The sequence below is a fragment of the Eulemur rufifrons genome, chromosome 8 (genome assembly GCF_041146395.1).
Source record: "Eulemur rufifrons isolate Redbay chromosome 8, OSU_ERuf_1, whole genome shotgun sequence".
In the NCBI taxonomy this organism is placed as follows: Eukaryota; Metazoa; Chordata; class Mammalia; order Primates; family Lemuridae; genus Eulemur; species Eulemur rufifrons.
The window spans coordinates 18,367,381-18,382,707 of record NC_090990.1 but is presented as its reverse complement, the minus strand read 5'-3'; the positions used below and the strand labels follow the sequence as shown (position 1 = coordinate 18,382,707).

At 48.7% G+C, this 15,327-nt stretch overlaps 1 protein-coding gene across 1 annotated transcript in view; it reads left to right on the top strand.

Annotated features, from left to right (window-relative positions):
• Nucleotides 1-14,653, top strand: part of WASF2 (WASP family member 2) — a 69,877-nt gene extending 55,224 nt beyond the window's left edge. Inside the window, exons 4-9 of the mRNA XM_069479641.1 lie at nt 458-611; nt 3,472-3,589; nt 4,666-4,796; nt 6,941-7,096; nt 9,234-9,745; nt 10,701-14,653. Of these exons, the coding sequence (XP_069335742.1) occupies nt 458-611; nt 3,472-3,589; nt 4,666-4,796; nt 6,941-7,096; nt 9,234-9,745; nt 10,701-10,858 (1,229 nt within the window). The 3' untranslated portion in view covers nt 10,859-14,653. The remainder of the gene's footprint in view (nt 1-457; nt 612-3,471; nt 3,590-4,665; nt 4,797-6,940; nt 7,097-9,233; nt 9,746-10,700) is intronic.
• Nucleotides 14,654-15,327: the final 674 nt, after the last annotated feature.

Below are 15,327 nucleotides of genomic sequence, written 5' to 3'. Positions count from 1 at the left end.
GAAAAGTAAAAAGTGAGGGGAGAAATCACAGAGACCTATGGAATTCTGCTTTGAAGTGACACAAGCCTGGGTGGTGTAAAGAAACCTTTTTAGCTCTACCACACCCTCATACACTTCCTTTCTCCCATTCCCCCAATTCCCTCGTTCTCAGATTTCCCCTCCTTCGATCGTATTTTGCTACCATAAAAGTACTTGGAAGATTCATTCCTCCTAGGGAGAGGCCTGCTAGATCTGGCCACATAGTAAACCTTTGTGTTGCCTCATTTTGTTCAGTCGTGAAATGGCTGGGCTGCTGACAGCCTTGTGGGGCTTCCCCAGAGGGGGAGGAAAAAAAAAACCTGGCTGCAGACAGCCGCAGCCAAGAAATGCAGCAGCTGAGGCCTCTCTGACTAGTGTGACTCAGTGTTTGCTCAAATAGCCTGTCGTCCATTTTCTAACGCCTTCCATCTTCTCTCAGTGTCACTACAAGGAATCAACACCCGGAAGGCCTTCAGAAGCTCTACCATTCAAGACCAGAAGCTTTTTGACAGAAACTCTCTCCCAGTGCCTGTCTTAGAAACATACAATACCTGTGATACTCCTCCCCCTCTCAACAATCTTACCCCTTACAGGTAATGGCTGGCTAGCTCCTCCCTTTTGGGCGTATAGTTAACAACACTGGATTGTCTTTTTATCTGAAGAGTTGTTTACATCAGAGGATTGTATCAAAAAGCTCACTACCTACCCCAAAGTTGTTTGTGGCACAAGCTAAAGTTTACCCTATAAATAATTATCACTTACTATTATTTGGCTTCTGAAATTCACAGTGAATATAATATATATTTTAAGTTTGCTGTAACATTGCATGCTATAGAGTTTAATTTGGTATAAGCCAGGTCCATCTTGGATTTCATCCAAGGAATTTAAGTTATTATAGAACCAAAAGGACTTTGTTACAAGGCAGTCCTACAGCATAGATCCCAGGGGCAACATTCTAACAAGGCTCCCACTTACTTGGAAACCACTAGATTACCAGATGTTTGGGCGTGTTACTGGGGCCAGCCTCACGGACTGGCTGCTCCGAGCCCAGAGGGGTCTTTCCAAAGCTTAAGGAGTAATTGGAATTCTTCCAAATGAGCATCGGTCACTTTGTTTTGAACATCCTTTCAACATTTCCTTCTGAAAGGACCTACCCTGCTACATACAGCTGGACTTGAAAAAGAAGGTAGCCTTATGGACAACTTAAAGCCTGTCCCCGCCAATGGTTTGGTAGTGTTGTAATCCTGCAAAAACCACTGAACAGGGGCAGAAAGCGAATGTTTATCTTGCTTACATCCATAAATATCTTTGGAACAGGTAAAAAGTAATTACAGATAGCTGGAAGCAGATGTCTTCTATCAGACATGGGTACACTGCAAGGTAGAGAGAGAGAGAGAGAGTGCGCGCGCGCGCACCCCTGTGAAATTCAAGGACACCAGCTTGATTCAGGGAGCTTGGAATAGGAGCTTGGTAGCTTCTCACACAGCTACAGAGAATGTGCATGGCATCTGTCCTTCCTTGTTACTGTGTGGAATTGCATTTGCCCCTTGGCTTTCGAAGGGGCTAGCTAGCAGAGCAGGACAGAGATTTGACTCTGTAGTCTCCATCACTGAGTCTAGTTAGGTTGGGCAGAGGGATTCTTGGGCAGGAAGGGGTCACACACCTGATACTATTGTAGGAGTATGATATAGGGTTTGTGTGGTAGAATAGGGTAAACAAATGATATTAAGAGAATTTTATTCTTCAGTTAATGGTATTTTCTTTTCTTTTCTTTTCTTTCTTTCTTTTTTTTTTTTTGAGACAGAGTCTCACTCTGTTGCCCAGGCTAGAGTGAGTGCCGTGGCGTCAGCCTAGCTCACAGCAACCTCAAACTCCTGAGCTCAAGTGATCCTCCTGCCTCAGCCTCCCGAGTAGCTGGGACTACAGGCATGCACCACCATGCCCGGCTAATTTTTTTTCTATATATATTTTTAGCTGTCCATATAATTTCTTTCTATTTTTAGTAGAGATGGGGTCTCGCTCTTGCTCAGGCTGGTCTCGAACTTCTGAGCTCAAACGATCTGCCCACCTCGGCCTCCCAGAGTGCTAGGATTACAGGCGTGAGCCGCCGCGCCCGGCCGGTATTTTCTTTTTTAACATACAACCCCAGAATTAGCATCTCCTCTCAATTATCTGGACCTGGCCTAACAGAAACAAGTGGTGGTATATCTAACTCAGAACAAGATTTAATATAGAAATCATTAACATTTGATTTGGAAACGCTTTCTATGTGTTGTGATAGGATTCAAGGGACAGGGAATAGAATTACTTTTCTAATTTGTTTTAGTTCAGAATAATGTTAGAATAAACGTTCACCCTAAGCTCATGCTTTCTGTGTAGTCAGAGGGGCTTAGCCGTGCCAAAGTGCAGGATTCCAATCAGGATCATTGAATTTAGCAGATAGCCCTTATGTAGACACTCAGGAGCTCACTCTGTACTACTGTCACAGCCACTAGGTGTTGGTGATTAAACCTTGTGGTCTGGCCGGTCATGGTGGCTCACACCTGTAATCCTGGCACTCTGGGAGGCTGAGGCAGGTGGATCGTTTGAGGTCAGGAGTTCGAGATCAGCCTAAGCAAGAGCAAGATCCTGTCTCTACCAAAAATAGAAAAAATTAGCGGTGCATGGTGGTGTGCGCCTGTAGTCCCAGGTACTCGGGAGGCTGAGGCAGGAGGGTCGCTTGAGCCCAGGAGTTTGAGGCTGTAGTGAGCTATGATGCCGCCACTGTACTCCAGCCAGGGCAACTGAGAGAGACCCTGCCTCAAACAAACCAACCAACCACCTTGTGGTCTAAAACAGGTGGCTTTCTATTCTCACTGGAGCCCCCTTGTGGTGGTGGGGCGTATACGGAGCTATCTTGAAGGGAGCTAGAAGGTGGAATACTGTGGTTTTCTGTGTGTGCAGAGGAATAACAGCTGTACATGTGTACACATTTCATGTGTGTACATATGTACAATGCGAACCTGCACATGTGTGCACACGTTTCAGGTGAGTGGGAAGCTACTAATGCTTCCCAGAAAGTCCTGGGGAATTGGTAGGGGAAAGAAAACCAGTGGGAGAAATCCCCTCTGATGTGCCAGGATATCTGGGTATCCTCAGGGAGATGTCTGTGGCCATGCAGATCATTAGAAATAATCAGGATCCCTGCTGCTATAGCCTGTTCTTGCCCTGACCATGCAAATTCCTCTGCTAAGAATTGAAAGTAAGGCTAAGATTCTTAAAAAGCCAGATAAGTAGAGAGGTGCCATTCGGGGGCATTGAAATGCTGGTATGGGAGAGGAAATATGCAATTGATTCAAATGACTTCTTGATTCCTTAGTGTAAAAACTGCTAACTGGTAGGTGTTTGGAATATTGGATTTGGTTGGGAGCTCATCTGTGTAGTGACAGCTACTTGTCTTCATTTCTATCCCAGGGACGATGGAAAAGAGGCACTCAAATTCTACACAGACCCTTCATACTTCTTTGATCTTTGGAAGGAGAAGATGCTGCAGGACACCAAGGATATCATGAAAGAGAAGAGAAAGCATAGGGTGAGGGGAAAGGGGCCTCTGTTCTACACATCAGTAGGCACGGTTGTGGAGGGGGGATAAAAAGGACTCCAGTCTTATGTGAAGTAATCATTTCGAGTGGCTGCTTGCTTGCATGCCAGGTGAAACTCTTAAAAAAAATGTGTCCACACCAAGCACAACCAAGATGAAAGTATAAATCACACCAAAAATGTGTTTGTTCCCCCCAGCGCTATTAACAATTGAGTATATTCAGGCTGAGTTTTAGAAATTGACTTTTCTATTCACCATTTATTTCTCTTGCAATTTGCACCTGACTCTGCTGGACACTCAAGCTAGGCTAGTACCTTCCCTGCCAGTTTTGCAGCTCATTTCTCAAAGATCAGCACAAGGTTCTGCAGTGTTTGATTTGCAACTGGAGCAGTTTAACACCTTCTGGTTGGGCAGGGCTAGGGTGGGGGGATATGCATGGTTTTTGGAGATTTTCCTCTCCCCTTAGACTCCTAGTGGTATGTATGTGACTCACCAAGTGCACCCGCACAATCCCATTCAGCATGGCTGCCAGGAGGCCCAAGAGAGGGCCGGGGGCTAGTGCAGCTGCACAGGCCGAAACATTCTTCATTGGTTTTTGTTTTGTTTTGGTTTTTTTTATTAACCATTTCCCTATATCTGTCTCAGATATCTGCAGCTGTCATTACTTTTCATCTTCCTTGACTGACTCTTGTGGCAGAGCAAATAACAAATAGCTGTTTACTCACTTTCTAACAATTAGAACAGTTCAAAACTGTGAGTGTTCCCTGAAGCTAAGCTCAAAGGGAAAACAAACATGACTGAGTTACCCAAAGCGGTAGTGGGTTTCCCCTCACTAAAGGTGTTTTGAGTGTGGCAGTGAGCAAATGTTTCGCCGGTGGGGGTGGGTGGGCAGTTTGGATTAAATGGCCTCTAGGTCACTCCAAACCCAGTAATTTTGTAAGTTCTGTAGCTGTCATATGTTGTCTCGGCAAATCATCCCTTGGATTTAACATCTACGGAGATGGGTAGAATTTTAATGAAGAACTTTGGAAAATGTTTCACAAATGTTCTCTTCCTTTTCATTATAGAAAGAAAAGAAAGATAATCCAAATCGAGGGAATGTAAACCCACGTAAAATCAAGACCCGTAAGGAAGAGTGGGAGAAAATGAAGATGGGGCAAGAATTTGTGGAGTCCAAAGAAAAGCTGGGGCCTTCTGGGTAGGTGGTGCATTTATACTTTCGGTAACCTTCTTTGAAGGGGCTGGGGACCTGGGGACAACAGTCTGACTGCTCTGTCATGACACCTTTCACGCCCCCTGAAGTCTGGCTGTGTGGCTTAGATCAATACCACTGGTAATCAGCTACTTTAAAGTGTATTCATCTGGTGATTAAAATTTGCTAAATAAATCAGGAGACTCAGCAATTGAAATGAGGTGACTGGAGTCTTCTGGAAAAGAAAACCCGTGGCTGGCCCATGCCAGCCATGGCTCCTGGTGCCCTCACTCTGCCAGACACTGGTGTGTTTAAAGGCTTCGGAGGAAAGACTGGAAAGGGAAGAAAAGTGGTCTTGGGAGCCCTTTGCCTCCAGAGCATTGATGAGAAGCTTGTGCCTCAGAGCTGGGCATTCCACAGGAGTGGGGAGGGCCGGGCAGGCAAGTTGTGCACATCACCAAAGCAACTTTTCAGCCAGCCTTTGTCAGTCTTGGGAGAGAGGCTGGCCAAGGGACTGAATGCAGACCTCAGAGACAGTGTGGGAAAGGTTGCTTGGCCAGTATTGAGGCTGTATATCTCTGCAGAGAAATAAGAGATGTCAGTCTGACCCCATTTCCCAATACCAAATCACACTGGAGGTTTAAAGGGGAAAAAATGGTTTTAAAGCTTGGTTTGATGCTTATCCTAGTGTCTGACCTGTGTGACATTCAAAGCCAAGTCACCATGACTGCTTGGCGTGAATGTCGCCCTGGTTTTTCCTCTAAATACATTGCATCCTGCCTGTCAGAGAACCATGCCAGCCCATGCCGGGTGGCTAGGAATGATAAAAGGAAAGAGTTGAGTTGTTCTTGCTTTTAGGAATAACTCTACCATGAAAATCTTGACTTTTAAAAATCTTGACACTTCTGACACTTCTTCTTCATGGATTAAGAGATTTGTTTTAAAAGAGTGATGAAGATGGTGAAAGTAAAAATGAACCTTTCTCTCTACTGGGAAATCAGCCCTGAGGGTACCTTCCTTACCTTCACCTCCCAATAAAGGGGGCCATTTTGTTCCATAGTCCCATCCTGTTCAGACAGGCACTTGTCATAGGTTCAGTGACTCTGAGGCCAGAAGCTTGCATATTCAGAATGCCAACTATCGTGTGTGTCCTTTTTTGTGGAGTGGGGATAGTGAAGATGAGGATTTGCTTCCCATTTTCATGTTGTCTGAGAGGTTTGCTAGGCTCCATGGCTAGTCTATCTGGACGTGCTTGTTGGTGAGCCTGTAAAGACATGTGCCAAGCCTACAGGACTCCAGGCTTCGGGGATTTTCCAAATCAGAGCATCTTTTGATTCAGTTAGTTCCCTCCAACTCTGTTCTCCCTGGGGTGTGTTTTAGATGAGTTCTTCAGAACCCAACAATGGTGGACAGAAGTGGGAGGTGGAGCAGAACAGGCCAAATTTTGCTAGCTGATGCTTGGTGTACTTGTGCTTGTTGCTGGGTGTATTTGTTCTTGTTTGAAGTTTTGTTATTGTTGACCCAGAACAAATTCATCCAAGGCCCCATGCTCTGAGAGACAGGTTTCTATGAGGCAACCCCTAGCACCCTACTTTAATCGTCAGCTCATTTTGTTTGATAAGAGACCTGGCAGAGAGGCCACGTTTACTACCACACAGCAACCCGCATTCATCCTTGGCTTGATTTTGCAATCAAATGGCTCCTTGGCCTTGGAGCACTCCAGAGGCTTGCCGACCTCAGAACCAGGCTGTGTGCCCATCACGTGTTTGCAGCTCACTAGCCTGTGGGGCTTGGCTTCACCCTTTGCCACAGGACAGACTTTGGGATTCAGATATAGTTGCACCTAATATTTCGGAGAGAATTTAACTGCTAGGTTTGACAAGACCAACACTAGGAAAGAAACAGCATGGTTTTAATAATCTAGGTTGAATCTCATTACGGTAAACAATTCAGGAGAAATATCTATATATTTGTCAATAGAATATTTAATCCTAAAATAAAATTTCAGTATAACAGAAAGTATTTGGGGAATTTACTTATTTTATTTCTCCCTAATAGTTTTTATATTCTTTATGGTATGTTTTAAGGAGAAAAGAGATTACCACTCAGGCTCTTGAAATGACAGCTTTTGGCATTGGGTTCATTGTCAGGTATCCACCCACCCTGGTGTACCAGAATGGCAGCATCGGCTCTGTGGAAAACGTGGATGCAGGCAGCTATCCACCACCACCGCAGTCAGACTCCGCTTCTTCACCTTCTCCTGCCTTCTCTGAGGACAACTTGCCTCCCCCACCAGCAGAATTCAGGTAAATGGTGGTACCTCTTCCATCCACTTGTGGTGGTTATGCACTCAAGAACAACATAAGAATTCAAAATCTTGGTCAGGATGACAAAAATAACTTCAGGCAAGTCTGTCTACATAATGGAAATAATTAATATTTACCAAGTGTTTGCAAGGCATTATGCTAAACACTGTGTGTTCCTTAATCCCCAGAGGAGTCCTCTTAAGATAGGTACTGTTATTATCTCTGTGCTATAGATGAGTGAACTGTGAGGTACAGAGGGGTCAACGAACTTAGCTAAGGTCACACAGCCAGGGAGAGGCAGAGCCATGATTGGTCATTTGGACTCCAGACTTGTATTCTCAACTACTTGCTATTCTGCCTAAACCTGAACAAGTAGAAGTCACCAACTTCTCTCTCATTTTTTCACTTAGCTTTAACTCAGCATGAAATGAAGTGGTATAATCTGCTATCCATGATATAATTAGCAGTCACCTTGCCCAGTTATCTAGGAACCTAGCAGATAGTCACCTTCCTCTCTTGTTGCTACTGGTTCATTTCACTGCTGTATAGAATCTCCAGAATTAAACAAGGGGAAAGGAGGATGAAACTTCACATCTGTCCATTTTGATATCGGTCAGTATCCCTGGCAGATGTGTACAGAGGACAAGTTAGCCAGTAATGGCTGAAAAAAGGTCCGGGGATTGTTCAGATTGCACTCTTTCCTCACAGTTGCTTTTGTCCTTTCTCATGCCTAACAAATGAGAGCTTTGATAAGTGAACTTTCTCCTTGGACACTGTTTTTTTTTGTTGTTGTTTGTGGGGTTTTTTTTTTTTTTTTTTTGAGACAGAGTCTCGTTCTTTTGACCTGGCTAGAGTGCCGTGCGTGGCGTCAGCCTAGCTCACAGCAACCTCAAACTCCTGAGCTCAAGCAATCCTTCTGTCTCAGCCTCCTGAGTAGCTGGGACTACAGGCATGAGCCACCATGCCCGGCTGATTTTTTTCTATATATTTTTAGTTGTCTGACTAATTTCTTTCTATTTTTAGTAGAAACGGGGTCTCGCTCTTGCTCAGGCTGGTCTCGAACTCCTGAGCTCAAACAATCCTCCCGCCTCGGCCTCCCAGAGCGCAAGGATTACAGGAGTGAGCCACCTCGCCCAGCCTTGGACATTGTTTAATTAGAGACTAAATATGTTGAGGATACCTCAGATGGAGACGTAAAGCAATGATGTCCTCCTCCTCTCCCCTCATTCTTCTTGAAACCACAAATCCCAAATCTCTTTCCGCCTCCCCAGTCACTTCCTTCATGCCCTATCAGATGCAGCTAAGGCTTGAAGGTCTGTGGAAAATTCCAAGATGGAGGCCTTCCTAAAGAGTAGCTATTAGTGCAGGACAGATACAAAGGCGGAAAAGAAAACCTTCAGCCTCACACATAGCCTGAGACCTTGCAGCTGCAGCCAACCAAATCTGCTCCCAGGAGAAGTGTAGCCTTAATCCTCTTTCAAACCTGGGGCAGGAGTCTGGTGGCACATTCGCTTCCCATCCCTGCAGACCCTTAGATTGACACTCATTCTCTCTCAGGTTTTCCCCACACGAGCACTGAAGATGCATTCACCTAAATCTGTATCCCACTCAGGTCTGGTCAGGTTGCTGGGTTTCCTGCCCTCACCGGACCTGGTGAATGTTAACAGCCTGAGAAACAGAGCACAGTGGGTGGGTGGAGTTTGAATTTTTATTCCAATTCTTTCTTGCCTGCATTCTTAGCCCGGGCTCCAGGATTAAACTGACAACCGTCCATGGCCCATTCCTCTTAGAGGAGGGTTCAGGAGGGTGCCTTCCCCTGGATAGCTGAAAGTTGGAGGGGACCTAAGGGATGCCTCAGCCAGCTCTTACATGATCGAGGAATCCCAAGTCCTCTTATTTCCAGGTAGTTTCCTCAATTTCTGATTATACTCCTTGTTGGTGGGAAGCTCATTACCTTAAAGGGCTGCCTGTTTCATTGTTGGTCTGCTCTTATTATACCTAGGTCTTTCTTTGTGTTTGAACCAAAGTAAAATGGTGTAGTCAACCAAGATGAACCTAGGGTTATAGATAAGCCTAATTGTAAGTGAGTGTTTGCATCCTGAGAGTGATACTGGATCTTTTGTCTTTGGCCTTTTAGCTACCCGGCAGACAACCAAAGAGGATCTGGCTTGGCTGGACCCAAGAGATCCAGTGTGGTCAGCCCAAGCCACCCCCCACCGGCACCTCCTCTGGGCTCTCCGCCAGGCCCCAAACCTGGGTTCGCTCCACCACCTGCTCCACCACCTCCGCCTCCAATGATGGGTGTTCCGCCTCCGCCACCACCTGTAGGATTTGGGTCTCCAGGGACCCCTCCACCACCTTCACCCCCATCTTTTCCACCTCACCCTGATTTTGCTGCCCCTCCCCCGCCTCCCCCCCCACCAGCAGCTGACTACCCAACTCTGCCACCACCTCCCTTGTCCCAACCAGCAGGAGGAGCCCCTCCCCCTCCCCCTCCTCCCCCTCCCCCAGGGCCCCCTCCTCTCCCTTTCAGTGGTGTGGATGGCCAGCCTGCCATACCACCACCACTTTCTGATGTCACCAAGCCTAAGTCCTCCTTGCCTGCTGTGAGCGATGCCCGTAGTGACCTGCTTTCAGCCATCCGTCAAGGTAAGCCCCAGTGGTGGGTCTGGGATCGTGGAGCCTTGTCTTTCTGAAGTTGGTCTAACTGATAAGGGGGGTTGTTGAGAGGGACTCTGTACCCTTCCCAGGGAATGGCTTTCATTGGGTGGGGACAGAGGGGGACCTCAGGCCTCAGAGCGGCCTGAAAAAAGGCTTTACCCTAAAGATATGGAGATTTAGACTTCTTTCCACCTTGGTTTAAAGTAAAGGATGCTTAACCTGAACCTTGAACTCCTTGGAAATGTATGCTTTAGGTGTGTTTGCATGTATTTTTTTTCTTGGGGAAGGATTCCTAATTTTTTATCAGGTTCTCAAAAGAGTTTGTGCCTCAAAAAAACAAGAATCAGTGTCCCAGCAGGTCCTTGTTCAGCTGGACTCAGCCACCCCCGACCTCCTCCAGTGCTCTGCCATTCACATCCTCCCTCCCTCTGCCCTCTTTCTCCCCTTCCTTTCCTTTCTCTCCGCCCTCCCTCCCCCTCATCATCTCATCCTCCTGGAGCATTTATTCCCTCTCTGTCAGGCCAGGTCTGGGCCCAAAGGGTTATAGTGGTTTGTTGTTGTAATCAAGGAACTTCTAGTCTAGAGGAGAAAATCTGGGGCAGCCGAGCCCCGTTAGAATCAGCGGAATTGGGCAGACTGAGAACCTGCTAGATGGGGTGTGGTGGCTGCTCCCCAATCAAAGTACCATCCTCACCATAAGCCAGGGAGGACAGCAGACTTCCTTTCAGGCACACCTGTAGCACCAGGGCCACCAGTTTCACAAAGCTCCTTCTTTCCTTCTTCTCCTGCCAACCCTTTTCCCTCTTTGCTTCCAAAGGATCCTTCTTTTTCTCTGTCCTTTCCAGTATACCCCCCACCAGTGGCCACTCCCCCTTACCCAGTCCTGAATGGATTCTGAGGCTACGGACACACCTTCCTCACCCTTCTCTCCCTCTGCCACCAGGCTTTCAGCTGCGCAGGGTTGAGGAACAGCAGGAGCAAGAGAAGCGGGATGTTGTGGGCAATGATGTGGCCACCATCTTGTCACGTCGCATTGCTGTTGAGTACAGCGACTCAGAAGATGACTCCTCTGAGTTTGATGAGGACGACTGGTCGGATTAACTCTTTCTGCCACTGCCCACCTTCTTTTTCTTTCCTTTCTACCTGCCTTCTTTGATGCCTACCCCAGTAGTCCCATAAGGGAGGAAAAAAAGAATTTCAAGGGGCCAAAGCCTTCCCTGAAGCAACCAAAGATATATCCAAGTGCTTCCTCCAAATCAACATGTATTTCCTCTTCCCATTGTCAGGCCTTGTGGGGCTCCAGAGGTTCAGTAGCCGGGATGTTCCCTCTTCCCTTCAAGTGACTGTTGTGTATTGAAAGGAAGGAAAAACCCTAAAGCAGATCCCTTTGATTGAGTTTCAGTTGGAGATGGTGCCTTCCCCTAGGAGCCATATTCAGGTGTGGTCTCATTCCAAAATCCCTGCTCTCAGCCACTTCAAATAATGCCAGCCATCTCTTGGTCCTAAAGCAGCAAGAATGGCCTGCGTGGACACAGCAGAAGGCAGAGCAGGCTGGAGGCCCTAATCAACCGGGCGGGGCTGCCTTGTGCTGAGTGATCTCTGTGCCAGGGATGCCCTTTATTCTGGGAGGCAAAAAGCCTCTAAAGAGTGTCTCACCCCTTCTGCCCAGAAATGCTGCCTTTCTGAAGGCTGAGCTTGTTGCCTCCCTCTCAGGCTCCCTCATGGTGAGTGTGGCATTTCAGGTGTCCCTGAAATGCCCCTCCCTCACCCCTAGGTGCCTCCAGGCAGCACAGCCGTTTTAACCTCCAATATCCATGACCAAACTACCCCTGACACACAGGGCCCGGGGCCTCTGCTGGCTGTCAGGAGCAAAGCTTAGAGACTTGGAATGCAGGACTGCAAGGAGGGTGGAACTCCTTGGGTCCTACGCTCTTAAGGATGCCGAGACCTAGAGATGGGAAGTGACTTGCTCAAGGTCACACAGTTGGATAGTGACAGAGCTAGAGCCCAGAGTTCCTGATTCCAAGTCACTTGTGCTTTCTGGGACCAAATAATGGGCACCTGCTGGGGTCTGGGCAGAGCTTTTTTGGCTCTGTGCTACTCCAGACTTCACCATAGGTGGGGGCCCCAGTAGGAGGCCTTGGGCCTGTGCCAGCCTGTCCGTGCTGCTCCACCCTCCTCCCCTCTCTCAGAATTCTTTGTTGCCCCTTCCCTATCACCAGCCAACCACATGGCCTTGGGAGCTTCCCTTCTGGGAGACTATAAGTAGTGAGAGAAGGAAGGGGTAGGCAGCTTTGACAGGTGCTGTTTTCAATTCCTCTGCAACTCCTCCCCCTTTTATTTCCCCAATTTAAGCTTAGGTTCTGCCAACTGTGGAAACTTCAGTCCCTCAGGCTGGCAGCCGTGCAGGTACCTGCCTGGGGGGGCCTGGCAGCCGTGAAGCAGGCTGAAAGGCAGAGGGACTCCGGGTCCTGTTTCCAGCTTCCCCCACACCCTGCACTGCACATGGTGATGTTCCTTCTGTCCCTCCCCCCTTTTCCCAGAGCTAATACACAGGTGCTATTATTCAGAAAAAACTGGTCAGCTCTGGCCAACAGTGAGGTTTCTTCTCTTGTGCCCTAACTATTGTGTAGCCTCTTATGCGGAAATCGGCTTCTCCTGGCTTCTCCAGCTTTCAGAGCCCTGAAACAAAGAGAAACAGGATCTGTCTCTACCCAGCACAGCAAATGGTTGTAGTAATTGCCAAAGCCCTCGTAAACCCCTCCGGCTTGAGGAGAATGTGTATAATCATGGGTACTGCCTCTGTGCCCTTGCTGAATGCTTCCCCTCTGCCTTCTTTCCCGGATCTCAGGACATGGGGACTAAGCCTGCTGCAGCTGCTCCCAAGCGTGCCCTCTCCCCCTCTCCAAAGATCAGGTGTCTTTGGCACAGGACTTGGCACCTAGCTCCATACCGAGACACCAAGCTATGTGGGCCCCCCGCCTTGTCTCCCACCCCCCACTTTGGGAGCTGTAGGAGTATAGGTGCTTTCATCAGAACCCTAAAATGGCCGTTGAAGGTGCCTGGGCTGCAGCCCAGTGGTGGCTGGAGAGGCAGGCAGAGGGCAGTGGTTCTCCCAAATAGGAGTCCTGGGGCCTGGCCAGGCCAGGGTTTGGGCCTAATGGCTTTGACTAAATTGCCCCCATCCTCCTCCTTTCCGGAAAAGGGGGAGCCAGAGCCACTCACTATCATTCTGCTCTGACCTTGAAGGGGGCGGTATTGGCCTGGCTTCTGGAATGGACAGAGTCCACCGTGGAAAGGGCTGGGGGCAGGAGGAGGTGGGGAGGGGCACTGCCTGCGGAAGGTAGGATTAGATCATTAGCTCACTGACCTCCTAGGGTTTCGATGTGCTGTGTTCTCATCCTACAGCTGGTTTGGTAATGATCTGCAAGTCCCGGAGAGCAACAGCACAGCTCTGCCTGACGCTCTCATTAAAATCTATGCAGCCAAGCTCGGCGCTTTGTAGCAGCCGGCCTTGCGAAGCCTCCTCAGCTCGGGGGGCTGGGGACCCAGTCAGCCGAGAGGCCCTCTGGGCTCTATTTATGCATATGTGCACCAAAAAAAAATTGCTTCCTTAAACCTAGAGCCCTTTAAGATGATAAAGGACCCAGTGCAGGTAATCGTGTGTTCTGGAATCCTGTAATTGTAGAATGCAAAGTTTAGTGATTATTTAAACTGGGCTGAGGCTGGTAAGAGTATTGGAACAATGGCCTGTAAGGACTCTTAAGAAGCGATGAAACCTCCTCCCTTCCTGGTTTGCCCAGCCCAGGGGACCTGCCCCCATTCCTGTGGCCCAGGGGCCCAGCTTCCAGTCGGCAGTGTCAGAAGTGACTTGTGGCTTTGCCTTGGTTGTGAGATGGGTACATTCCAAAAGTGGGGGGGGGAGGGGAGGATCAGGGAGCCCTCGGAGGCTCAGAGCAGCCGCCCAAGCTCTAGCTCCTCCAGTGGAAGCTGGAGCGCCCTCAGAAACGACCCTGGCCAATGTCACCGCAGAGCCAAGGCGGTATTGTCAGGGTTAATGTGAAATCTCTTCCCGTGGCGCCGATCCTCCGACTCTGCTGCGCCAGCTTGGACAGATTGAGGTCTCTGTGGCTTTGGTGACCCTGCTTAAGCATTCCCACCGTGTCCCAGCTCTGCTCTAGGACTGCCTCCGCTGCAGCCCTCACCTGACCTCAGGGCCTGGGGAGGCAGGCAGTGCTGCAAGACCAGGGGGCTTTGCTCATGAGAGATGTCGGGCTTCCTGGGGGGTGTCAGCCTTTGAGCTCTGCTGGGGTCCCGCCAACCCGGGACCAGGTGTTGCACAGAGATGTGCCTCATTCTGTGCCTCCTGCCACGTTCACTTTAATAGTGCCTCAGTGAGGGTTAGGGAACAATTTTTGTTATTGTATTAACTTTATTCAGTTAATTCACTTGAGAAACTAACCAATTTTTACATTCTGTCTAGAATGATGTACATGTAGGAGAGTAAGCCGTAATATTCCCAAAGTGCCTTGTCTTCTCTAAAATAAATATATTTATAAGGACATATTCCAGTGGGTTCTTGGGTGTGTTTGCCACATCAAGATTTTAGGGAGTGGGTGTGTATGTAGTGGGGATACAGTCTGAGAACAGGCGCTGAAGAGATCTGAGTGGTGGGGTTAAGCCAGACCCCTAAACTGACCCTTTCCTCTTCTGCCCTTCTCTCAGACCCTTAGAGGACATCCAGTTTTTTAAAGCCCTGTGGCTCCAAGCCTGGCCTCATTTGCTCACCTGCCAGGCTCTTGTGTGTAACATTTGTACCCCAATGACGTGATGTTTCCATGTAACTGTTTTATGTATACACATAAATACTTAAATGCCAACATTTTAAATAATTTGATAAAGTAGCCACTCAGTCACCTCAGGTGTGTGTGTTGTTTCTGTAACGAGAGAAGAGATTAGAAGGGGCAACAGTGACAGCCACAGGTGGTGACCAGAGCTCGGGAGGGGGCTCTGGTGTGGGTGGGCCCGAGGCCAGAAGGCTTTGGGTGTGGTTGGTGCCCTGCGTGCAGCGGGTGGAGAGGCTTCGGACCATTTTGGCTTAGGAGGAGACCCGAGCTGGGCGACCTACAGACCCAGCCCCCGTCACCGTCACCGTGAGGAAGGGGCTGGGCTGGTGCCGGGGAGACAGAGACGCGCTGCTGGCAACTCCTCGTGTCAGGCAGGAGAGGAGCACGGGCTGAATGCTGATGCTGCCACCCAACATCTGGCCGGCATCTTGTCTGCCTCTCAGACCCAAGCAACTTACCTTAAATAGAACGATTTACAATGGAATCCGATAAAAGGTTTGGGCTGCTGCATGCCCCCTCTCCTGCCTGGGGAAGGCCAGGGGGCTGGGTTTATATTTTGACCCAAAAAAATGACCTACCCAGGAAGCAACGGTTGTTCCGAGCACAGCTGCTGCGGGTAACTGTCCCTGGGGGTAATTTATGAGCAGACACCCGGTTCCGGGCCCAGCAGACGCAGTGGGGTGGCCCCAGGGAGAGGGGCGGGAGCAGGGTTGGTGACTCTGC